Here is a 24,512-nt window from a genome sequence, read left to right as displayed (position 1 = left end):
CTGATTGCCCCTGCCTCCTGAATGCTGGGATTAAAAAGCACGTGCCACTACCACTCGTCAATCTTTTTTTTTTTTTTTTTTTTTTTTTAAGGAGAAGGTAAAGAGACTAGAATAATGGAAGAGTCAATAAGTAAAATAGACAGTGTAGTACAGTGCCCTGCTTTCTCTGATTCCCTGGAGCTACGTCATGGTACCAGCTGGAAGGATCCCTGTTCTTCCTTCTCTTTCCCACACCACAAAGCAAGTAGCTTACATTACCCTTCATTTCAAATACAAATTAAAATCCCTAATCCTCCCAGATGTGATTAAGGTGATCCTTGAAGTTGCTCACATACTTAATAGGCCCAATTACATTCTTTTATTAACCCTGACATAGATGCTTTTGTTGCTGAATCATAAGTTCAACATTTTTGACTTAATGAAGCATCAATTTCCCCTTTTCTGGTCATGTCAGGTCTTGGACAGTGGTGGGAAAATATCCTTACGTGGGATCTGCTCATTTAGATTTAGACTTTGATTCCTGGTTAGTCTTGTCTCTGCTGGTCCCTAAGGAGGAAGGTAAATTGGAAGTGAATTGACCTCAGAGAGAAAATGGCAGACCCTGAGCATCCAGTGACCTAACTAGGTCATCTTAACACCTAGTTGCCAGGGCGATTGCTAAGGTTTTTTAAGAGAAGACTGTTTCGAGGAACATCTTTGAGCTTTGTGTTCAAGTTCTGTTTTCCCTTAGTGTTGACTTGATTTTATATAGGAACCAAAAAAGAACTGAGGGCTGTGGAGATCGTTTAGTCAGTCAGGTACCTGCTGTGCAAGCGTGGGGACCTGAATTTGGGTCCTCAGCACCCACGTTAAAACATCTGTAACCCTAATGCTGGTGGTTGGAGGGGACAGGGACAGGGACGGAGACGGGCAAGTTCCCAGGGTTCCCTTGCCAGCCAGTCTGGTCGAATCGATGAGCTCCAGGTTGGATGAGAGACTGTCTCAAAAGGTGGGGCCAGCAAGATTATTCTGCAGGTAAGTGTGCCCACTGCCACACCTAATGACCTGACTTCAGTCCTCGGAATCCACATGTTGGAAGGAGAGTACCAACTCCTAGTAGTTGTCCTCTGGCCTCTACACGTGTGCTATGGCACGTACATTATACACACACACACACACACACACACACACACACACACACACACACACTGGATAAATAAGCATGTGATTTAAAAAACTTAATTAGAGGGCTAAAGAGATGACTCAGTAGTTGACTGCTTTTCCAGAGTACACCAGTTTAATTCCCAGAACCCACAAGGCAGTTCACAGCCATCTGTAACTCTAGTCCCAGGTCATCCAGTGCCCCCTTCTGGTCTCTGCAGGCACTGTACCATATGTGGTGCACAGACACATACATGAGGGTAAAACACCCATACACATAGAAATGAAGAAAATTTAAAAAGTAGAGAATGATAGAAGATACCAGATGCTAGCCACTGATCTTCGTATACATGCACACATACATGTACACTGGGCACACACACACACACACACACAGAAATTAATTGCCCTTTTCTGTGCTCTCTTTAGGCTGACTTAGTGCTTTTAAAAAGGTGTCATGTTGCACACACCCCCAACACACACACAGAACTTTCTCCTCACTGCTGACAGACATGCTCTTGTCTGTATTTAATCTGTTTTGTGAAAGGTAGCAAGGGTGCATGGCTCTCTATACAGATCTCTGAATTCAGCTGTCTAACATAGCCCATGCCATTATAAAAACCATTCAGATCTCACAGGAAAACAGCAGAATCCTGTGGAGTTATTTTAGGCCAATAGTTTTGTTTTCAGTTTTCTTTCTTAACAGTGGAATTCATTTTCCAGTGAGTCTAAAAGCGTCAAGCAGTCAGGTGATTTTTTTTTCTTCTTTGTGCCTTTCCACTTCAGGCTTTTCATGTTTTCTAGTATGAACATGTCTTGTTTTTATAATCAAGAGAATTTTTTTTTAAATTATATGGCTGCTGCAGGAAATCAAATTGTTTCATGATGACAAGGTTCGGGGACTAGTACAGATCGAAACAGATGGCTCCCTCTGTTGGAGTACCCCGGTGACCTTTTCACAACCAGGGATTTCCAGAGTACAGAGTGACCATGGCTTCTTCACCGCGAAATTATACAAGACAGTGGGAACCTTACTGACAAACAGATGTGTTTTTCCCCCCAAGTAGTGCTTTTCTTAATGAAATGGTTGCTTAGAAACCAGACCATAATAATAACTTCTATATTTAGTCTGAGAAATGATTCAGTTTGCAAAGTTATTAAGTCAGAGAATACTAATTAGATAGAACTGAACACGTCCATTATTTCTTGTCTGGCAGTTCAGCAGCTAAACGGTTAAGTCAGCAGCATCTCATCCAGCATGTGTCTCTCCAGATGCTCCTCATAACAGGGGACCCACCAGGAAAAAGACAGCTCCTGCTCCTCTCGCCACTGGGCTGCTCTGTGGTGGCCCCGTGGCGTCTGCTCTCGCCAGCAGTCCGTGTTAGGAGCCGTTCCATGTAGTGCTTATTAGTCTGCTGAGAAGAGAGAGCAGTTAGGTCAGCGGGTCAAACAATGTAAGTGAAAAAATGAGAATAAACTCAATTTACAATAAGCTCACCAAAACAGCAGCAGGAAAAGAGGCAGCATTGAAGGTGGTTTAGAATGGCAGATCTTAAAGATGGAAACGCTGATCTGCTATTACTGACAATAAAGAAGTCTTAATCTGTACTGTATTTGTCCAGTAATTAAAATAAGCATTTTAGTCAGGCATGGTGGTAAATACCTAGAATCCCAGGCAGGATGATGGAGAATTCCACTTGACCCTGTCCTACATAGTGAAACTCTGCTTAAATCAAACAAACATCTCAAATCAAACTAATTAAAAATCTAAGGAAAAGTATTCTGCCTTCCATTAATGAGATGACTCTGTTTAATGCAACTGTTGCAGAGTAACACATTCAAAAGAACTGAAAAGCATTAAAGAATTGAAAGGCCAGACAGAGACTGGCCAGAGTAACACTGAAGAGAAAGCCAGAACTCCTAAGGTGTGAACTCAGCGTGAGAACCTGCATTTGCCCTGAGGACATTTGCCTGAAATTAAGCTGTGGGCAAGTTGCAGAAATGAAAACTTGGAGCAATTCCAAGTGAGATTAAACAACAAACCCCTTCTACTCCTAAGCTTCGACCCCTCAGGTCAGTCAGGAGTATTGTGCAGTACCCTGCACTGTGGTACACACCTGGATTCCTGGGGTGTAGAGACAAGAGGAGCAAGAGTTGAAACCGGCCTGAGCTCTGTAGCAAGACACTGCTCTAAAAAATGTCTTGTGGTTTTATGCATGTGTGACCATAAAATTTGACATTTGAGCATTTTTAAGAATTCATTGGCACTAATTATATCATAATATCATATAGCTATCACCACTACTATTAAGACTCTCATTCCCCAAATCAAAAGCTCTTATGCTGACCATTACAGTAACAACGCATTTCTCCATAATAATTCTTAAAGCCAGTAACTAGCACATAGTCGTACATAGCCAAACACAAGAAAACAAGGTCCCATAAAACTTTAGATATTAGATTCGTTGCTCACATTAAGAAGTAACTCTGCTTACTGTATGTAAAGAAATGGAAGACAAACTTGACAATAACTTTAGGAGGTAAGAAACAAACAAATAACATCAAACTGATTTTTTTAAAGGAACACCTAAAAATAAAAAGTAGAATAGCTAAAAATTCAGGTGGGTGAGTCTTGCAACAGACACAGCCAGGAAGAGAATTAATGAGGTAGAAATTTTTTTTTTTAACCGGGAATGAGCATAGAACCAGTATCTGTAGGCAGAGAAACCAGGAAGAAAGCTGATAAGATTTGATCTCCTAAGATTTTAAAACACAATGTGTCCAAAAGTCAAAGTAGCTTTAATTAAAATGCAAAGTATACTCAACAACAGAAGATTTCCTAGGAAAATGGCAAGCCCAAGTCTATTACTACAGAAGATGTGTCTGTAGTTGCCCAGGATGATTTGGAAAAGCGACTACTGAGTGGGAAGCTTCCTTTTGGAGTGATGAAAACATTCCAGAATTAAGGAGTGCTGATGGTTGCACAACTCTTGGGATTCTCCTAAAAACCAGTGAGTTACACACTTTAGAATGGCGTGTTTCATAGTACACTAATTATATAGCACTGAACCTGCTTCTTTTAGCAAAAGGCAAGTAAACAGTTAATATCTTTATCACATAAGACGTTCCTGGATATCAATAAGAAAAGTATCTAGTAGATAAAAAACATAAACAGGCAATTTTTCCATGGGACTTCTGGTTCTGGCTGAGTATAATGACACAGACTCTCTTGGTAAGAAAATTAATTAGAACATTTTGAAATGCAGTTTTGATATTTGGATCCATGAGATGGGTTGTTTCTCTTTAGGGAGATTGCCCTAGGGGTCTAAATGGGAGCTTGATCCTACAGCTGTGAAAGCTTTGTAAGGAGCCTTGGAGGGGTACACTCTTAGTTGAAAACTTAGTGGGTGGGTTGGTTTGTTTGTTTTGTAGAGTGTTTTGTGTTTGTTTAGTTGGTTGGTTGGTTGGGGTTTTGTTTGTTTTGTTTGAGACCATCTGTCCCAGGCTGGCCTCAAACTCACTATGTAGCCAAATACTGGGAACCAAGGGCCTTGTGCTTGCGTGCTAGGCAAGCATTCTGCCACTAGGTGACATGTCACCAGCCCCCCCTCCCCGTTTTTCTTAATTAAGAAATTTTTTATTCATTCCACATACCAACCGCAGAAGATCCTTCCCTCATCCCTCCTCCTACTGCCACCAGCCTCCACCCCCAAGCCCACCCCCTAGCCCCTCCTCCGAAAAGGTATGGCCTCCCATAGGGCATCAGCAAAGCCCAGCACATTCAGACCAGCCCCCTTTTTATTTAGTTTTGTTAATTTATTTTTGTTTGTTTGTTTTGAGACAAAGTCTCATGTAGCCTAGGCTACTTCCATCTCCCTATGTAGCTAAGGGTGACTTTGGACTTCTGATCTTCCTGCCTCCATTCTTCTGAGTGCTGGGCTGACAAACTGTACCACCAGGCCCAGCATACAGTGCCGGGGCAGGAACTCAGGGCTTCACGCCAGCACTTACCAACTGTGCTGCATCCCCAGCTCATAGTGCTTTTTGCACCAATTCATCTGTCCGTCTTCAAGAAGCCCTGCCTTCATTTTACATCCTTTCTGCACTTCTCTCTTCCTCCCTCTCCTTGAATCCTTGTGATGCACAACACATACATCATAAGCCATAGTGTCTGGTGATCTGTCTCTAGAGACACTGCTGGTCATATTTGTATCAGGAAGTAACAGTGCCCAGTAGTACTCTGTGGATACGTGAATAAGAGCTGCCCCTGCCTTATGCTAACACTGTCTTCCAAATATGGTTTGTGTCACAGCTTCAGATTCCTTCTGGATATACACATTACTATTTTTTAAAGGAACCATTTACCTCCGTTTTTGTTGTTGCAAGACTGGAGATTGTTGCCTCACAAATGTTAGGCAAGCTCTCTACCACTGATTTATATCTCTATTCCCTTTTAGCTTTTTTTATGGGTGTATGGTCTGCATGTTTGTGCATATGGATGTGGGACTTGTGTGGGGGTGCACATGAGTATGTGTGTACATGTATGTCTGAACGTGCTCATGGAGGCCTGAGGCTGGGACTGTCATTCTTGACTCCACTCCACCTTATTTGTTGGCAGGCTCTCTTGTTGAACCTTTAGCTTGCTGTCTCAGCCAGTTTAGCTAGCCAGCTTGCTTTCCTGTCTCAGCTTCCCAAACCGAGATTACAGGTGAGCTACCACACCCCCACACACACCCCACCCCCACCCTCCCACCCTGCATCTTCCACTTGGCTCCTGAGGATTAGAATTCCATCCTCAGGCTCCTGCAGCAGTGCTTACACACTGAGCCATCTCCCCAGCCCTCCTTTTATCTTTTATTGTGAGTCGTGGTCTCGCTCAGTTGCCCAGGCTGGCTCTGAACTCACACTGTAGTGCAGGTAGGCCTCGTACTTGTGATCTGACTGCCATGTACAGCCTCTCAAGTAGCAGTGGCTACAGGCCTGCACCACCAGACCTGAGTCCATCTAGTTTTTTTGTTGTTGTTTTCAGATTTACTTATTTTACATGAGTGTTTTGTTTGTGTGTGTGTGTATGTGTGTGTGTGTGTGTATGTGTGTGTGTGTGTGTGTGCGCTCACTCGCCTGTGTCTGTGTATCACACGTGTGCCTGGTATCTGTAGAGATTAGAAAAGGGCATTGGATCCTCTGGAACTGGAGATGCAGGTGGTTGTAAGCTGCCTGATGTGTGTGTTGGAAATCAAACCTGTGTTCTCTACAAGAGCAGCAAGTGCCCTTAACCTTGCAGCCTTTTGCAGGATATTTGATCACACTATGAAGCCCCAGATTGTGTTATTTACTGGAAAAGCCTGTTTCTGGTTGTGGTGTGGCTCAGCCCTAGCACACACTTTTAATCCAAGAGCTTTCTGCATATTGTAAACAGGATTAAATAAAAAACAACATTCCATAGGTCAAGACGTGGAGCAAGTTGACAGGAAGTAACCCTAGATAGTAAGAGGGAGTCAGGAGGATGGATAGAGAGACACACAGGAAGTAGAAGGGAGGGACATTGAGTTAGAGGGATTTTGCTCGAGATGGCATAGGAGAAAGCTTTCTCTTTCTGGGACGATGGTGGAGAATGTAGCCACAAGGTGTTTTCTCTGCTTCTCTGAGATAGCAGGTTTTTACCCCAGTATCTGGTTCCTGGGTCTTTATTGGTAAAATAGAACGATAGAGACTTAGTTAAAAACAACACCAGACCCTTATATGAAATTTTTAAAGAAATGTTTTGTTTGTTTGTTGTTGAGATAGGGTTTCTTTGTGTAGCTCTGGCTGTCCTGGAACTCGCTCTGTAGACCAGGCTGGCCTCGAACTCGAAGATATCTGCCTGCCTCTGCCTCCCAAGTGCTGGAATTTAAAGGTGTGCATCACCACCATCCAGCTAATAATTATTGGCTAATGATTATTTTTTATTTCAATGATATAATGAATATACTTATATCAAGGTTTTAAACATTAGAATATGGGTCTTTGTTTTTGGGTTGTTTTTTTTTTTTTTAAGTCAGGGTCTTACTCTATAGCCCAGGCTGATCTAGAACTCACCGTGTAGCCCAAGCTGGCCTCAAACTTCTGATCCTCCTGCCTTAGCCTCCCAGACCACGAGATCACAGGTGTGTATTAGCACACCTGGGAAATTTTGTTTTACTTTATACTTCTTTGTGGTGTTTGAATCTTTTACAGTGACCTGTCATATTATCACTGTGGGAGGGAATCAAGTTTTTTGGCTGTAGAAGCAAAGTCACTTAATAATATATATATTATTTTTAATGTATATGGGTGTTTTGCCTGAATGTATGTTATGAACCCCTTGTGTGCAGTGCCTTTGGAGGCCAGAGAGGACATTGTATTCCCTAGGGCTGGGGTCAGAGATAGCTGTAGCTGCTGTGTGGCTCTAGGAATCAAACCTGGATCCTCTGGGAGAGCAACTAGTGCTCCTAACTGCTGAGCCTTCTTTCTAGTACCTAAAGTTAAGTTTTAGTGGTTCTCCTTTCTCCTCTGCTTATAGATGTCTTAGTCTCCTTGCCTTTTGTTGTGCCTATAATTGACCCAGGGCCTCACACGTGCTAAGCAAATATTCCTCCTCTAAGCCACACTGTCAGTTCTGTATACATCTTATTATAAGCTGGTACTTACTACAGAATTTGAATCTGTAATGAGTCAGTGAAAGTCAGCCCTAATGAGGTGGTCACCCATGAGGTCCTAGGCAGTGTCCTTGTGTGTGTCTTCAGGAGAGAAGGTTCTGCCGTGTGTTAATAGTCGCCCTGCTGGTCTCTGGATGCTGCTGCTGTGTGAGCCCTGCCCGTCATGGCTGCCTGGGTTGCAGTGATCACTTTCATGGCTGCCTGGCTTGCAGTGATCACTTTCATGGCTTCCTGGGTTGCAGTGATCACTTTCATGGCTGCCGGGCTTGCAGTGATCACTTTCATGGCTTCCTGGGTTGCAGTGATCACTTTCATGGCTTCCTGGGTTGCAGTGATCACTTTCATGGCTTCCTGGCTTGCAGTGATCACTTTCATGGCTGCCAGGCTTGCAGTGATCACTTTCATGGCTTCCTGGGTTGCAGTGATCACTTTCATGGCTTCCTGGGTTGCAGTGATCACTTTCATGGCTTCCTGGGTTGCAGTGATCACTTTCATGGCTGCCAGGCTTGCAGTGATCACTTTCATGGCTGCCTGGGTTGCAGTGATCACTTTCATGGCTTCCTGGGTTGCAGTGATCACTTTCATGGCTGCCTGGCTTGCAGTGATCACTTTCATGGCTTCCTGGGTTGCAGTGATCACTTTCATGGCTGCCTGGGTTGCAGTGATCACTTTCATGGCTTCCTGGGTTGCAGTGATCACTTTCATGGCTGCCGGGCTTGCAGTGATTGCTTCTCGAAGCCAGTTCCAGCCTGGAGTGCCTGTCACCAGTGCTTGCCTCTTTATCTTGTTAGAACATCTGCTGGCGTAATTAAGGAAAGGGACACTTTAAGAAACACTTCTACCCTGTCTGTGTCACTGGCTGGAGCAAGTAGAAGATCAGCCCCATCTTGCCAGAGCCTTAGGCCAAGTGGCGTCCTCAGTCAGCTGGGCTGATTCAGCAGTTTCTCTGTAGGCTGGAGGTGAACCGCCAGGGTTCAGGTTGGCCCCTCCGGTCACGACTGCCTGGCTTGAGGCTTGCAGGAGGTGTAGAAAGGGTTATTTCTAACCTGGCCTTTTACCTGGAGTTGACTCAAGGAGTGAATCAGCTACGTTCTGCAACATCAGGAGCCCTTTTGTTCTTCCTACTCATAAATGCCTCTTTTGGTGTGCATTTTCACTCTGTGAAAGCTGTGTAAAGAGAACTTAATGAACTATAGAAATGATCCCTGAAAATAGTCTCAGGAGAACTAAATGAATGACAGCTTTATTTTTCACTCATGATCAGCTGAAATGCAAGTTGCTCTGCATGCATAGAGCAGTGATTACCTTCAAAGCTGTGCCCTCCCTCCCTCCCTCCCTCCCTCCCTCCCTCCCTCCCTCCTTCCCTCCCTCCCTCCTGGTTTCAATCAGTATATTAGAGCAGCTTTGTTCATACATAGTGGAGCACTTGATCATCATGGTGTTCTCGACAGTTCCCTCCCTCCCTCCCTCCCTTCCTTCCTTCCTTCCTTCCTTCCTTCCTTCCTTCCTTCTTTCCTTCTTTCTTTCCTTCCTTCCTCCCTTCTTTCTTTCCTCCCTTCTTTCTTTCCTTCCTTCTCTCCTTCCTTCCTTCCTTCCTTCCTTCCTTCCTTCCTTCCTTCCTTCCTTCCTTCCTTCCTTCCTGTGTGTGACAGAGAGAGCATGTATGTACATGATATGTGTGAGCACCTTTGTGTGTATGTGTGTGTTGCATACACATGTGTTCACCAGAGTGCTCATGTTCAGGTCAGAGGTCAACTTCAGCTGTTAGTCCTGGATTTCCACCTTGTTTGAGACGGTCTCTTTGTTGTTCACCGCTGCAGACTTCCCGTCTCACCCTAGGAGCACTGTGGTTACAGATGTGCACTACCTTAGCCAGCATCCCATGGATTCCGGGGACTCAAACCTGGGTCCGCACACTTAGATAGTGAGCACTTTGCCCGCTGAGCCGTCTCCACAGCCCTCTTTTTATTTTATTTTATTTTTTTTGCCAAGTATCAAACCCAGGGCCATGGGTATAATAGTCTCAATGAAACATTTCACTATTAAGATAAGAATTTATACTGTATCAAGCTGATAATAGAAAAATTAATTAATTAATTAATTAATTAAAAAATCAAAAATAAAAAATAAAAGAAAAATTTGAAGTATTAAAAAAAAAACCAAACAAACATATTTTGCTAAAGTAAAAAGGGGGAACTAGGGACTCATCATTCCTCTCCACATTCTATCCTTCCCCTTGTTTTATATATTTTAAATTTTTTATTAGTGGATTCTGCTGGAGTATCTGCTACAGATAAGCACTGGAGGGCTCCTGTTGCGAATCACCCACTGGAGTGATGGAAGGATCTTTCTACAGGCACTTGGGGGAGACCTGATCAGGAGTTGGTGTGGGCCCGGGGTTCTGTTTATGTCTTTCCTCAGGACAATGAGGTTCCTCTTTGGATTCCTGAATTCTGTGTGTACCCTGTGGCTGCTGCTGAAGCCCAACATGGCAGGAACCTATTCTTCTTCTGATGCCAATGGGGATTGAGAGTCCACAGCCCTCCTGATGATGGTTTTCTGGATGTCTGCTCTCTTACTGCTTCTCTCTGAACTCACCCGTATGTTCTTACATGGGAGAGGAAGCCCTGACAGGGCAGACTGTGTGCTTTGCAGATCTGTCTTTGGTTGTATTTGGGGAGACCAGGTAGAGCTTGCAGTGGCCTGTAAAGCTGTTGTGGGGTAGAGGAGTTTGAGTAGCTGGTTAAAAAGCAGGCTGAGGCCCTCACTTACCATTTCCCTTTTGTGTGACTCTTGCTAACAGCATTTCACATTAGAAGCTTTTATAAATTTTATTAACATTACTATCTCCCTTCTTCACAAGCTAAATAAATATACCAAGTGGGAAAAATAGTTTCCAGGGTGCCCAGTGACCCAGTGAATGTGTACTTGGGATACAGCATGCAGGGCACTTCTCCTTGTGGACCTCGGAGTCCGTCAGAAAGTACATGTCCTGGAGGGAGGCTAATGTTACCTGTACTTGAAAGTGTGAGGCTTGCTGTCTTTCGGGTTAGAGTGCTCGTGAGACTTGTACTATTCTGGTAGGTTTCCCCTGGGCACTGCTGCCGGGTGGGCTGTAGTGGAGCAGAGCAGCCGAGTGTAAAGGATGACAGCTCTGCTTTGCCATGTGCCAGCTCTGTTCTCAACTCTCTGTTCTTCACTGTCTCCTCAGTACAATTAGAAGTGGTAATGGATCCTCTTCAGATGACTGTCTAGTGCATTAATGGCAGCGAAGCATTTGCAGACTCGGTGTATGCAGGACACTCGCCGTGTGTTAGTGTTTGCTGTAGTTTTTCGTGAATAGTATTTCCTGGGGCGGGGGGTGCTCATTCAGTAAAGTGCTTGCTGCACAAATGAGGCCCTGAGGAGGCAGAGATGGAGATCTCTGGGGCTCACTGGCCAATCTAGACAGTTGATGAGGTTAGTGTGAGATCTTGTCTCAGAAAATAAAGCGGACAGTGACTTAAGAAAACACCTCATGTTGACCTCTGGCTCCCACTTGCATATACACACAGAGCTATTTCACGATCAAGGTCACACTCGTGTTCCCAGCACTCCAGAGGGGATAGGATCAGCAGTCCAAGTCCAGCCTTGGCAACATATGAATTCAAGACTAGCTGGGCTACATGAGACTCTGTCTTACCTCAAAAAATAAGAAGGGCGGTTATAATAATCAGAATGCAGGTTAAATATGTATAAAATTATCAAAGAACAAACTCAATAAATGTTGAAAAAAGGAAAAAATACAATTTCACAATTCAAGGGACTTCAATAAGTGTGGCTGTCAGTAAACACAGGTTATTCACATCTTCTTACTTTTTCTTCTCCAAAGTAGAAATTAGGACACTATTTAAACAAATTCCTCAGTGTTATCTTAGTCTATGAATTTATTACTTGGATCCTTTTAAAGAGCTTGCTGAGATATTTTAGTAGGTAAAGGCCTGAGTTGATCTGCAGAACCCATTTGTAGGAGTGACTCTCACAAGTCCTATGATTTCCATGTGCCCTCCATGACATGCTTGCATGCGTGTGTGTGTGTGTGTGTGTGTGTGTGTGTGTGTGTGTATGTGTGCGCGCAGTAGTGTGAAAAAATTCAAGAGCTAGCTGGTATACGTTCATACAGATCTTCAGCTGTTGGCCATCAAGGCTCCTTAATATAACCCTGCTTTTCCTCAGGCTTGAGGAACACTCACTCATCCTGAATCTCTAGGAATTTGTTGGGGCCTGTCTGTAATTAGCACAGCTTTGGAGCCTTCAAGTAACTAAACATCATATTGGAATGCAGGATGTTATCATTCACTTTAATTACAAAGACAGCCGCTATTCAGTTGTGTTCCCACACTTCCTTGATATAATAGCTAACTTCCCCAGTTTGTGCAATTTCCTGGAATCGTAGTGTTGAAATTAGCCTTGTTTCCATCCTAAGGAGAACATATCTTGCTGAGGCCTGGCCTCCTCCTCCTCCTGATGTGGTCTGCCTTGAGCCACAGGAGAGGCTAATACAGATCGGTGACATATGAGGAAAGCTTCTTTGTGTCCTTTGTCTTTCTCTCGCCTCTTTGGTCAGGCTGGCCTTGAACTTGCTATGCAAGCCTCCTCCTCTGCCCGCCAAACGCTGAACTGCAGGAGCCATCACTGTGCTCAGCTGACCACTTCCCTGACTATTGTTCATTGTTGTTTCAAACTAGAACTTTCCCTACAGATGAAAATGTATTTTCTTGTCTTTCTAGTTTTCTAAATAAATTTATTAGTATGTTGAACACGGTTCTTTGTCATTGCTGTTGTTATTTGGCTTTTTGAGACAGCATTCCACTCAGGTGCCCAGGCTTGCCTGTGATTCGCTATGCATCCCAGGCTGGCCTTGAACTTGGGAGTCCTGCCACAGCCTTCTCAGTGCTGGGTCACTGGCCTGTGACTATGTAATTGAACACAGTCCTTTGAAGGCCTTATCTTTGTCTCACTAGTGTGGAGGTCTAGAGATCATTTCTACCTCCCTATTTGTTTTCTTTGAAACAGGCTCTCACTGTGTAGTCCAGGCTAGCTTAAGACTTACCATCCTCCTGCATCTGTCTCCTGGGTCTGGGATCGTCAGTGTGTACTACCACTTGGTTTACCTCTATTCCTTTAAAATAGTTTCTTCTAATAATGACCTCCCAAGTTCTAGATAAAATGCTTATATAGATCTTTTTCTTAAAAAAATAATTTATTTGTATTGTATGTACATTGATGCTTGCCTACATATGTGTCTGTGTGAGGGTGTCGAATCCCCTGGAACAGAAATTACAGACAGTTGTGAGCTGCCATGTAGGTGCTGGGAATTAAACTCAGGTCCTCTGGAAGAGCAGCCAGTGCTCTTAACCTCTGAGCCATCCCTCCAGCCCCATAGATCTTTCTTGATGAAGAAAAAAATGGGTGATTATCATCTTTTAAACTGTTATTTTATTGTTTCCCACGTATGAGTATTTGCTTACCTGTGTGTCTGTGCACCACTTGTGCGCAGAGCCCGGAGAGGCCAGAAGAGAGGGTCAGATCCCCTGGAACTGGAGTTACGACAGTTGCCAGCAGCCTGTGTGCTGGGAATTGAACCCAGGTCCTCTGGAAGAGCAACTAATGCTCTTAACCACTGAGCCATCTTTTCCATCCCTGTCTACTTCTTTTCTTTTCTTTTTTTCCTCCGAGACAGGGTTTCTCTGTGTAGTTTTGGAGCCTGTCCTGGATCTCACTCTGTAGCCCAGGCTGGCCTTGAACTCACAGAGATCCTCCTGCCTCTGCCTCCCAAGTGCTGGGATTAAAGGCGTGCGCCATCACCACCAGACTGTCTACTCATTTTCTACACCTTAGATGTCACTGAGTACAAGTACAGATACAGTCACACTAAATCGGTTCTCTTAATGTTTTCCCATGTGGGTTTTTGTTGTTGGTGGTGGTTTTTTCTTTTGTTTTGTTTTGTTTTGAGACAGTTTATATAGCCTAGACTGGCCTCAAATTCACTATGTAGTAGAGTATAGCCTTGAACTTGTGATCCTACTACCTCTGCCTCCCAAGCATTAGGATTACATGTGTATGCTACCATATACACCCATTTCCTTTATTTCCTTTAAAAAAAAAAAGACCTAACCTTTAAATTTTCTTTAGTTTTTTTGTTGTTGTTTTTTGTTTTGTTTGGGTTTTTGTTTGTTTATTTGTTTGTTTTTTGAGACAGGGTTTCTCTGTGTAGCCCTGGCTGTCCTGGAACTCAATTTTAGACCTGGCTGGCCTTGGCCTTGAACTCACAGAGATTCGTCTGCCTTTACCTCTCAAGTGCTAGGATTAAAGGCATGTGTGCCACCATTGCCCAACCTCTTTCTTTCTTTCTTTCTTTTTTTTGTTATTGTTTTGTTTTTGTTTCGTGTTTAAGAGGGTTTTGTTTTGTTTTGTTTTGTTTTGTTTTTGTTTTTCGAGACAGGGTTTCTCTGTGTAGCTTTGCACCTTTCCTGGAACTCACTCTGTAGACCAGGCTGGCCTCGAACTCACAGAGATCTGCCTGCCTCTGCCTCTGCCTCCCGAGTGCTGGGATTAAAGGCGTGCGCCCCCGCCCCCGCCCCCGCCCCCGCCGCCACCACAATGTATGTGTGTGTTTTGCCCACCAGCATGTGTATGCACTTTGTGTGTATTTGTCCACAGAGGCCAGAAGAGGGTGCCAGCTCCCCTGGAACTGATGTTAAGATTGTAAAGATTGTAATTGTATGCCTGGCGGTGGTGGCGCAAGCCTTTAATCCCAGCACTCGGGAGGCAGAGCCAGGTGAATCTCTGTGAGTTAGAGTCCAGCCTGATCTACAAAGTGAGATCCAGGACAGGCACCAAAACTACACAGAGAAACCCTGTCTCGGAAAAAAAAAAAAAAAAAAAAAAAAAAAAAAGAAAGAAAAAAGATTGTAATTGTAATTGCTGTGTGAGCACTGGGAACAGAACCTGGGTCTTCTGCAGGATTAACACATGCTCTTAGTCACTGGGCCATCTCTTGAGCCCGCCCCTCCAGTTCCAATTTCTGACTGTGTCTTTGGGCAGTGTTTGCTTCTGGCTGTGGGGATGTTCATCAGTGAGCCAAGCTCAGTGATCAACCTGTCTTCTATGTTGGCTTCCTTTTCCAAGTGCTGGGTGACTGAATTTTCCCAAACGACCCAGCAGTTCTGCCAAACACATGTTGTTGCTCTGCTCCACGTTCAGTCTGTTTGTCAACACTTCAGACACTTGTCCCTTTTTCCTCTTTGTGGACTTATGCCTTCCCTTCCCTCCCCTCAACTCTCCCCTCCTTCACCCTCCCCCTCCTTCCCCTCTCCTCCTCCTCCCTCCCCTCCTTCACCCTCCCCTCTTTCCCCTTTCTTCCTCCTCCCTCCCCTCCTTCACCCTCCCCTCATCCCCCCTCCCCCTCCTTCCCCTCTCCTCCTCATCCCTCCCCTCCTCCCCCCTCCCTCTTCTTTCCCCCCTCCTCCTTCATTGCCACTTGAGTGAGCTTTTAGGAAGATGAAAACATAGATGTCTATGGTTATTATGCCACATTTGGTCACAAATGTAGCTTAGACTTCCATGTCTATTCTGGGAATATTTGATAAGTGTGTATTTCCGCTGTTTTAAGTACAGTTGAATTCTGAACACACTGTTCTAATCTCAGCTTTCGCTTAATAATGGAGCTTGGAATTAATTTCATAACAGCTTTTAAAAAGCTGCTGCTTCATTTTTGTGGGGGAGGGGTGCATTGGATTTCACTGGATGAATGACCGTGATTTAACCAGCTCTCTGTTCATGAACATTTAATTTGATTTGAGTCATTCCTATTATAAATAGTGCTACAGCGATGCTTTTATGCATAGTAATTATGTACTTGTACTGATGTGTGTGTTAGAATAAATTCTTAGAGTAGAATTTCTGACTTAATGCAGAATTTTAATTGTCTTTAAACCAGTAGACCGTTTTCTTAAGAATGCAAGGCATTCTGTGAAATGTGAAATCCTTGACTTTCCTTCATTTAGCTCACTGATGGGAAGCCATTTTCTCTTACACCGCAGGGGCAGCCAAAGCCTGCTTGGAGCTGAGACTCTGCCCTTGGCAGTGTGTCTCGCTTCACATTCGAGATATGCCGTGCTTGCTTACCCTATTTTTATCTATCCAAATCCTAAAAAAGAAAATATGAAATATTTCATATTTTCCTTTTAGATTTCTGTCTAGATTTATTGGGCACTTGGAAGATAAAGGAGAATGAGAAGTTCAAGGTCATCTTCAGCTATATGATGAGTTTGAGGCCAGCCTGGGCTACATGAGAAACTGTCTCTAAATAAATAAATAAATAAATAAATGAAAAGGAAAGGAAAGGAAAGGAAAGAAAAGAAAAAAAGAAACAAAGGTTATCTTTAAGTAACACATAAAAATACAAAGGGGGCCAGGTGTGGGTATACAGGCCTTTAATCCTAGCACTTGGGAAGCAGGTGGATCTCTGTGAGTTCAAGGCCATCCAGGGCTATGTAATGAAATCTTATTGTTGTCATGGTCCTCGTCCTCGTCCTCCTGTTCTTCTCTTTTTCTTTTTTTCTTTTTTTTTTTTTTTTAAATTTATTTATTTATTATGTATACAGTGTTCTGTCTGCACATATCCCTGCAGGCCAGAAGAGGGCACCAGATCTCATTACAGATGGTTGTGAGCCACCATGTGGTTGCTGGGAATTGAACTCAGGACCTTTGGAAGAACAAGCAGTGCTCTTAACCTCTGAGCCTTCTCTTTTTCAAGACAGGATTTCTCTGTGTAGCCTTTGCTGTATGTACCCAGCTGAGATCGTCTTAAAAAGAGAAAGAAAGAAAAGAAAAATTGAGGACAAGATAGTTCAGTGGGTAAAGGCACCTGCTGACAAGGTCAGTGACCTGAGTTTAATCCCTGGAACCAACATGGTAGAAGGAGAGGACCAACCCCTGAAAGTTGTCCTTTGACCTCCACATACACACCATGTCACATGTACACACACACATAAATAAATATAATAAAAGTTTATGCTGTACATGTTCACAGTGTACCATGTGATGTGTCAATACACATAGATATTTTCTAAGATACTGTGTTTACTTACTTTAGGGTCATCCATGTGAAGGGTACCATTTAAGATAGAGATGTAGTAAATGGCCCCAGGATCCATCGCCAGCACGAGGGGAAAGAACAGTCTGTACATTCAAGAAATCAGAGTTTGATAGGATGTGTTTATAATCAAGCATTGGGGAGGCTGAGGCAGGAGGATCAGAAGTTCAGTAGCCTGGCCTAAATTGTGAGACTCTTCCTTAAAACAATAGTAACAACAGTTTTCTTACCACCAAGTGCTGGGATTTAAGACGCGTATCACCATACCCAGCTATGTTTTTCACAGATTTAAAAAAAAAAAAAAGTATGTGTATGTGAATGAATGAATGAATACATGAATGCTGGTGCCCTCAGAGGCCAAAGGCATTAGATTCCCTAGAATTGGAAGACGAATAGAACTGAAATCGGGTCCTCTGCAAGAACAGTTTATACTCTTAATCACTGACAATTTTTTTAAATGTACAATTGAGTAGTTTTTATTACAGTCATAGGATGTGTATAATTTTTTTGTTGTTGTTGTTGTTGTTGTTGTTTTTCGAGACAGGGTTTCTCTGTATAGTTTTTGGTGTCTGTTCTGGATCTCACTCTATAGACCAGGCTGGCCTCGAACTCACAGAGATCCATCTGGCTCTGCCTCCCGAGTACTGGGATTAAAGACATGCACCACCACTGCCCGGCTGGATGTGTACCATTTTGACAGTCAGTTTTAGAATGTTCTAAATCACTCCAGACTCTGTGTCCAGTGGTAGTTGCTTATCGTCTCTATCTAACTCTCGTAGCCTTAGGTAACATTACATCTATTTTCTCTGTATATAGATTGGTCTAATCTGAATAGCCCATGTAAAGGTGCTACACAATCTGTGTGGTTTGTGTACCTCTTACAGTTTGGTTTGCAGAAGCACCTAAGGAGCTTGAGTGAGTCTGCAGTTTTCCAAATTGAGCAAGTATTTTATGTAGTTGTTTATTTGCCCAGGAAAAGCAAGGCAGATTAGTTTTGAAGTCAAGATGGCTTAGCAGGCTCCTGGGATAGATCCAATCAGCATCACCAGTTAGAGCTATCCACCTTTCTGATAAAGAGTCGAGCCTTCCCCTACACCCACTTCTTCCTGCCGAAAGGCTCTCCAGATGACTTGGCAGCATGCTAAGGGATCATGTGGAGGTCACTGCTTCGATCAGTAGATTTCTCCTTTGTAATCTAAGTCTCTGGGGGGCACAGGGAAACAGTTCCTTTGCAAAGTTGGTGTTTTGTTAGGAGCTGGACTTTGAGTAAGAGTTTCCCTGTTGAGCCAGTTCCCCTGTGCCCTGTGCTGTACCCCAGCATGACAGAGTTAGAAACCCTTACAAGTAATAACCCCCAATAAATTAAATAAATAAGCACAGTCTCATCCTTTGTACTGTCATGATCTTCTCTTTATATGTGGTTCTTCTTGCTGTCTAGTGAGTGAGGCTGACACTTCCTTTATGCCCCAGATAAACTCTAAGGCAGCAGCTGCATTCTAGAAGGAAAACTTCAAGCAGCAGTTGTAGATGTAACCAACCGTCTTATTAAATAAGAAACACAGAGCCGAGTCAGAGAAGAAAGCCAAGAGGTCAGAGATAAGAGCCTCACCCTTCCTGGTTCAGTGATCCTCTTCAGCCAAGAGAGCTCTCCGAAAAGACCTACTTCCTGTGTGTATGTCTTTATATAGTCTAGCTGTTCTGCCTTCTCATTGGTTGTAAACCCAAACACGTGACTGCCTCGTCACTGCCTGTATGTACCGCCCTCCAGGTCCTTAAAGGCGTGCGCCACTGCCACCACGCACTTGCTATGGCTCTAATAGCTCTGACCCCCAGGCAACTTTATTTATTAACATGCAATTAAAATCACATTTCAGTACAAATAAAATACCACCACAAGCAGTCAGATGGCCCTTGGTAGTTGTCTGAGTAGTGGCCTAGCAGGAAGATAAACTTATCCAGTGAACCCAGGGCTGTGGGAAGTGGGGCTGTGCTTAGCCATTGGTGTCCTTTTGTAGAAGAGTGTGGGTAGTTAATGCTGCCTGGTGGAGCTTCGACTTCAGCATTATAGGAAGAGAAAAGAAAAGAAAAAAATCTAAAAGGGGGTGTCCTAGTCAGGGTTTCTGTTGCTGTGATAAACACCATGACCAAAGCAAGCTGGGGAGGAAAGGGTTTGTTTGACCTGTGCTTCACATCACAGTTCACTGTAGAAGGAAGTCAGGACAGGAACTCACACAGGGCAGGAACCTGGAGGCAGGAGCTGATGCAGAGGCCATGGAGGCGTGCTACTTACTGGCTTGCTCCCCATGGCTTGCTCAGCCTGCTTTCTTACAGAACACAGGACCACCAGCCCAGGGATGGCACCACCTCCCATGGGCTGGGCCCTCTAGCAGCGGTCATGGATTAAGAAAATGCCCTCCAGCCTGTTCTTATTGAGGCGTTTTCTCAGTTGAGGTTCCCTCTCAAGTAATTCTAGACTGTGTCAGGTTGCCATAAACCTAGCCAGCAAAGAAGGTATTTTAGAATTCCTTTGGTTGAAGAATTGAAAGGGAGGGAGGGAGGGAGGGAGGGAGGGAGGGAGGGAGGGAGGGAGGGAGGGAAAAGAAACTGACACAAACGTAAGATAGTGTTTATTAGCTGTGTATCCAAATGTCTGCTAAGTAGGAGCACAGTTAGACCTGGAGGCCCAGAGGATCAATCAGGGCTCTTCCCTTTCCCTCCTCCCTTAGCTTGGCTCCATGTTGGTGTCTTACTGGGTGGGTTTTTATCTTCATAGTGGCCACTGGAAACTCCAGGACATTAATTTAGAGAAAGGGGTAGAGGCTACCTTTACATGGAGTTCCAACCTGTGTTCTGGGATCTAGCCTCCTTTCCCATTCCTGAATGGATCCTTATGGTGGGGATGGGACAGAGTGGTGTAATTTGCCAACCTGGGGTATGAGTCCCACCCAGAGGGAGGGCAAGTGGGTTATTAGCACACTTAACTAGGGAATGGGAAAGGGGAACCACTGGTTCCCAAAGGAACCCCAGGGGGGATCCCGAAGAGTAGATGGTTCACAGCCTCATATCTGAGCTAGTTTAGCTGGAATAATATGTCCAAAGAAGTAAATAACTATTTCTGCTAAAGGCTAGAGAGAGAGAGAGAGAAAATAGAAATAAACAAGGCGGGAGAGATATCAGGAAAGGATGGTTTTTCAGGAATGCTAGGGATCAAAGTTTTATACAGCCAACCCATTTCCCCACTGTTCATGACAGAGTCACATCTCTACTCCTGAAGGACACAGACTCACTGGATCTGAGGGTGAGCCCCTGGGTAAGAGCAGCTGCAGTGAAGACTTGCAGGTCACCAGTGAGCCGAGCCGGCTGGGGTTGCAGCCGCCACGGGCCATTTCACTGTTCTTTGAGGTTTTTCCAGAATCTAGAAGCTATTTCCTTTCTCTTTCTTAGTAAAGAATTCATTTATATTTCCTTAACCCACAGATATATTTCTTAAGCTAGAATATTCCCTGATTCTACCTGGCACTCCCAAAGACTTCTCCATCAGTTTACACAGTAGAGTGGACTGTATTTCTCTTCCTGTCACAGCCTGAAACTCCATGTGAGCAGAGCTTCTGCTCACATGAGGTGTGAGCCCATGCAGAGGCTTCCTAGGCTCCTTGGAAGTAGGGGTGGTGGGGAAGACAGACAAGAGGGTAGGTAGACAGGTGCAGCCCCCAGCAGGTGCAGCGAAGACCGTGGGTGTGAGATGTAAATGAGGGGAGATTCACAACCTATACTGTAGAAAATAATCTGCAGACATTCCTGCAGATAGTCAGGTTAAACAATAGAATGGCAAACCTAAATGAAAATAATTATAGGTCCTCGAGTGTCACTTATGCCGACCCCCTCCCCACCCTCTCTATACATTTTTGGGATTTCTACCATGATTATTTTTGAGCCATTGTGGCTGCTGCCACCACCACTGCCACCACCTTCTCTTCCGACCCTTCTTTTTCCTTATCTCCTCTTTCTCCCTTTTTTTTTTTTCTCTTCCTTTTCTTTACGGCTTTGAAACAGTTTCACTTTGCAGCCCAGGCTGCTTTGGAATCTACTCTGTGCAGCCCAGACTAGCCTCAAACCTGTGGTCCTTCTGAGTGCTGTGACGACAGGCATAAGCCCCATCTGACTCTTCGAGCCGTTTTTACTCATTCATTCATAGACTCATTGAACAAATAGTTATTGAATGCCTACTGTGTGCTGGCCCATTTCTAGGCATTGGGGATACAGTGGGGAATAAAAAAATCCTTGACTTTATGCAGTTTGCGTTCTGAGGAGAAGAACAGACAATCCATAAGGGATTGTGTGAGCTAAACAGCAATGCTGTGTTCTAAGAAGAATATAAGGCAGGCAGGAAGGGTCAAGTGATAGTGGAAGAAGTCTGCTACTTTATATTCCAACAGGATGTGAGCTAGGAGTTGGGGAGCAAGCTGGCCATCCAGGACAGCCAGGACTGTTATACAGAGAAACCCTGTCTCAAAAAACAAAACACACACACACACAAATGTAAAAAACAAACAACAACAACAAAGTCCCCAAACAACTAATTGTTCAGGACAAGTGAGCAAAGAATGGCATGTTCAAAACGGCCTCCTTGGTTCTTGGATCATGGAGAGAGGGTGGGGCAAGAGGAAGAGTAGACCGTGAAGGGGATGAGGGAAGAGGAACAGGGAAGGAGAGAGGTGGCTCAGTGGTTAAGAGCCCAGAGGAGGAGGGGCACATTGACGGCTTGGGGCAGAAGAATGAAGGGGCATGATGTGGTTTTCTTTCTTTTTTCTTTTCTTTCTTTTCTTTTCTTTTCTTTTTTTTTTTTTTTGAGACAGGGTTTCTCTGTGTAGTTTTGGTGCCTGTTCTGGATCTTGCTTTGTAGACCAGGCTGGCCTCGAACTCACAAAGATCCACCTGGCTCTGCCTCCCAAGTGCTGAGATTAAAGGTGTGCACCACCACGCCTAGCCTGATGTGTATTTTTAAACAGTTGTTCCTGTTGCAATAAAGAATAAAGGTAGAAGCCAGCGGAGCAATTAGAAGGTTGCTGAGAAAAGCAGACCTGGCATTGAGGACCTGAGAGGTTAAGGTTAACACAGGGAGACTTCTGAAACCATCTCCTCCTTTATTTGTAGCTTTCTTTTTCCTGGCTGCAGGAGGAGTGCACACCCTTCCTTTAGAAGGGAACAGCTTTCCTCCCTGAGCAGTAGAATTTCTATGGTTTGGAGACCAGCAGCCTTTACTCTCCAAGGCCATCTCTCCCTTCACTGCTTCCCTGCTGAGGTTGAATGTGGAGCTGGGCTCAGACGTGATAGCACTCTTGTTGGGTACATACTGTGGAGGCCTGACGTGGATAGGGGAAGGGATCCATGAAATCAGCTGGAAGCTGCGATCGATAACCTGTCATGCCCAGAAGGTTTTGAAAACGTTTCCTTAGGAAAAATGCTCTCACAATTACAATTTTGTAAGAGAAGTCACACTGTAATGAAGAGCTATAGCAAAGGCATGGAGCACTACTGTGCTTTGGGCTGATGTTCACAGAACATTTCTGTTCATCAAACTCTAGAGTCTAGAATCTGGAGAATCCCTCGTTCCTTGCCGATGTGCAAATCCAGCCATGACATCTAGTGATCTAGCCTATGGACTGCATTTGTCCATAGTCCTGAGATCATAGAATGTCAGTGGCAGTACATGAGAGCCCTGGCTAGAATTAGCAAATCTGAGGATTTGGACTCCAGTCACTACCTTCTACTTATAAGGGTCATCTATCCAGAGAGCAGTGTGGCCTTAAGAGTTACAGCTGGGTTTGGAGTGTCTTTATATGGGCTGGTGAAATGGCTCAGAGAGTAAAGGTGCCTGATGGCCTGAGTTCTATACCCAGGATGCAGGTGGGCAAAAGGACAGAACTGGCTCTTAAACTCATCCTCTGATCTCTCTCTCTCTCTCTCTCTCTCTCTCTCTCTCTCTCTCTCTCTCTCTCTCTCTCTCTCTCTCTCACACACACACACACACACACACACACACACACACACACACACACAAATTAATAAATGTAAAAATAAATAAATCTTTGTGTTCATCCATCATGATATCTAGACTTACTTGCCTTTCTGTCCTAAATAATGAATTCTTTCTTTCTGCTTTGAACCCCAGGGGTGGCCCTTCTCTCAGATGTGTACCCTGAAGAAATCTTGGTTGACCTGTTGGCCAAATACGATAGTGGTAAAGACAAGCACACTCCAGAGACCAGAATGAAAGTTGGGGAGGTCCTGATGCGAGTTGTCAGAGCATTAGGTGAGTTCTTGGTTTGTTTTTATTTTTTATTCCATCCCTCTGAAACACAGCAGTGTGGTTTTAAATTCTTTGTGCACTGGAAGGCTCATTCTACTAGTAGGTGAGAGCAGATCAGGGGTGGTGACCAACTGTTTGGGGATTGAGCATGTATTCAGCAAGTAAACCCATGAGAAGATTGTTCGTTTTCCTATAGCTGCTTAATTTCCCTCCCCAAGAGCTGTATTCCTGGGGTCTGTACGGTTGGAATGGGCTCTTATTATGCAAGCCAGGCTGGCCCTGAGATACACTGTACAGTCTAGGCAGGCCTCCATTTCATAATCTACTGCCTCAGCCTCTAGTGCTAGGATTATAGGTACACTTCTCCATGCCCAACAAATCCTTTAAACAAGTTGTTGTTAGAACCATGATGTATATGAAACTGGGCTTCAGACACCTTCAGCAGCTTGTCCAGGATTCTTTCGCCAGTGGTGCTAAGAACTGAACCACCAACTTGAAGAAGGTGCTCTCTGCCTATAAGCTGAGTTGTGATTGTTGCATGGCCTGTGGATGTGGGTTTCCTGGATTCAAGTGCTGAGCTGCTTCTGGCTAGTTGAGTGATCATGGGATATCTCTCTACTTCTTGGTGCTTCAGTGTCCGCACGTATAGAGGAGGACATTCCTATGACATAAGGGCATGTTGTGAATAACGAAAGTAAAGGGAAGCGATGGGCCTAGTGGTGCAGGCCTGTGATCCCAGCTACTTAGGAGGCTGAGGTGGAGGATCACAGTTCAAGTCCTGCCTGGTTTACAGAATGCGTTCACGAACAACCTGGGCAACATAGCGAGACCCTATCTCAAAAGTTAAAAGAGGGGTGGGGAGTGTAGCTCAGTGGTAGAGTGCTTGCCTAAACTGTGTGAGGGCTTGGGTTCAATCCCTAATACTGCAAAAACAGTCAAAAACAGAAACCTAAAGGGGGTACTGGAGAGGTAGCTCAGACCACATCAGGCAGCCAGGTCATTTCCTGGGGTGAGCGTGGAGGTAAGGCTAAAGGATGGGCTGCGTGGGGAGAGGCTCCACTCCTCTTCACACGATTGTAGTTAACCTCGCTTCCCAGGCAGCCCTGTCATTTCAAGGCACATCCTGTAGCATGAATCTTAAAAGTTATTATTAATAAAATCAATGGGGCTGGAGAGATGGCTCAGAGGTTAAGAGCATTGACTGCTCTTCCAGAGGTCCTGAGTTCAATTCCCAGCAACCACATGG

General features: G+C 44.4%; 1 protein-coding gene across 1 annotated transcript in view; it reads left to right on the top strand.

Annotated features, from left to right (window-relative positions):
- The window catches only part of Tango6 (transport and golgi organization 6 homolog), a 172,947-nt gene that overhangs the window by 78,406 nt on the left and 70,029 nt on the right, over positions 1-24,512 (top strand). Inside the window, exon 15 of the mRNA XM_059264066.1 lies at positions 23,129-23,269. Within this exon, the coding sequence (XP_059120049.1) occupies positions 23,129-23,269 (141 nt within the window). The remainder of the gene's footprint in view (positions 1-23,128; positions 23,270-24,512) is intronic.

The sequence above is a fragment of the Peromyscus eremicus genome, chromosome 5 (assembly GCF_949786415.1).
Source record: "Peromyscus eremicus chromosome 5, PerEre_H2_v1, whole genome shotgun sequence".
Classification (NCBI taxonomy): domain Eukaryota; kingdom Metazoa; phylum Chordata; class Mammalia; order Rodentia; family Cricetidae; genus Peromyscus; species Peromyscus eremicus.
Note: the sequence above shows the minus strand (reverse complement) of the source record. Positions and strands in the feature narration are given on the sequence as shown.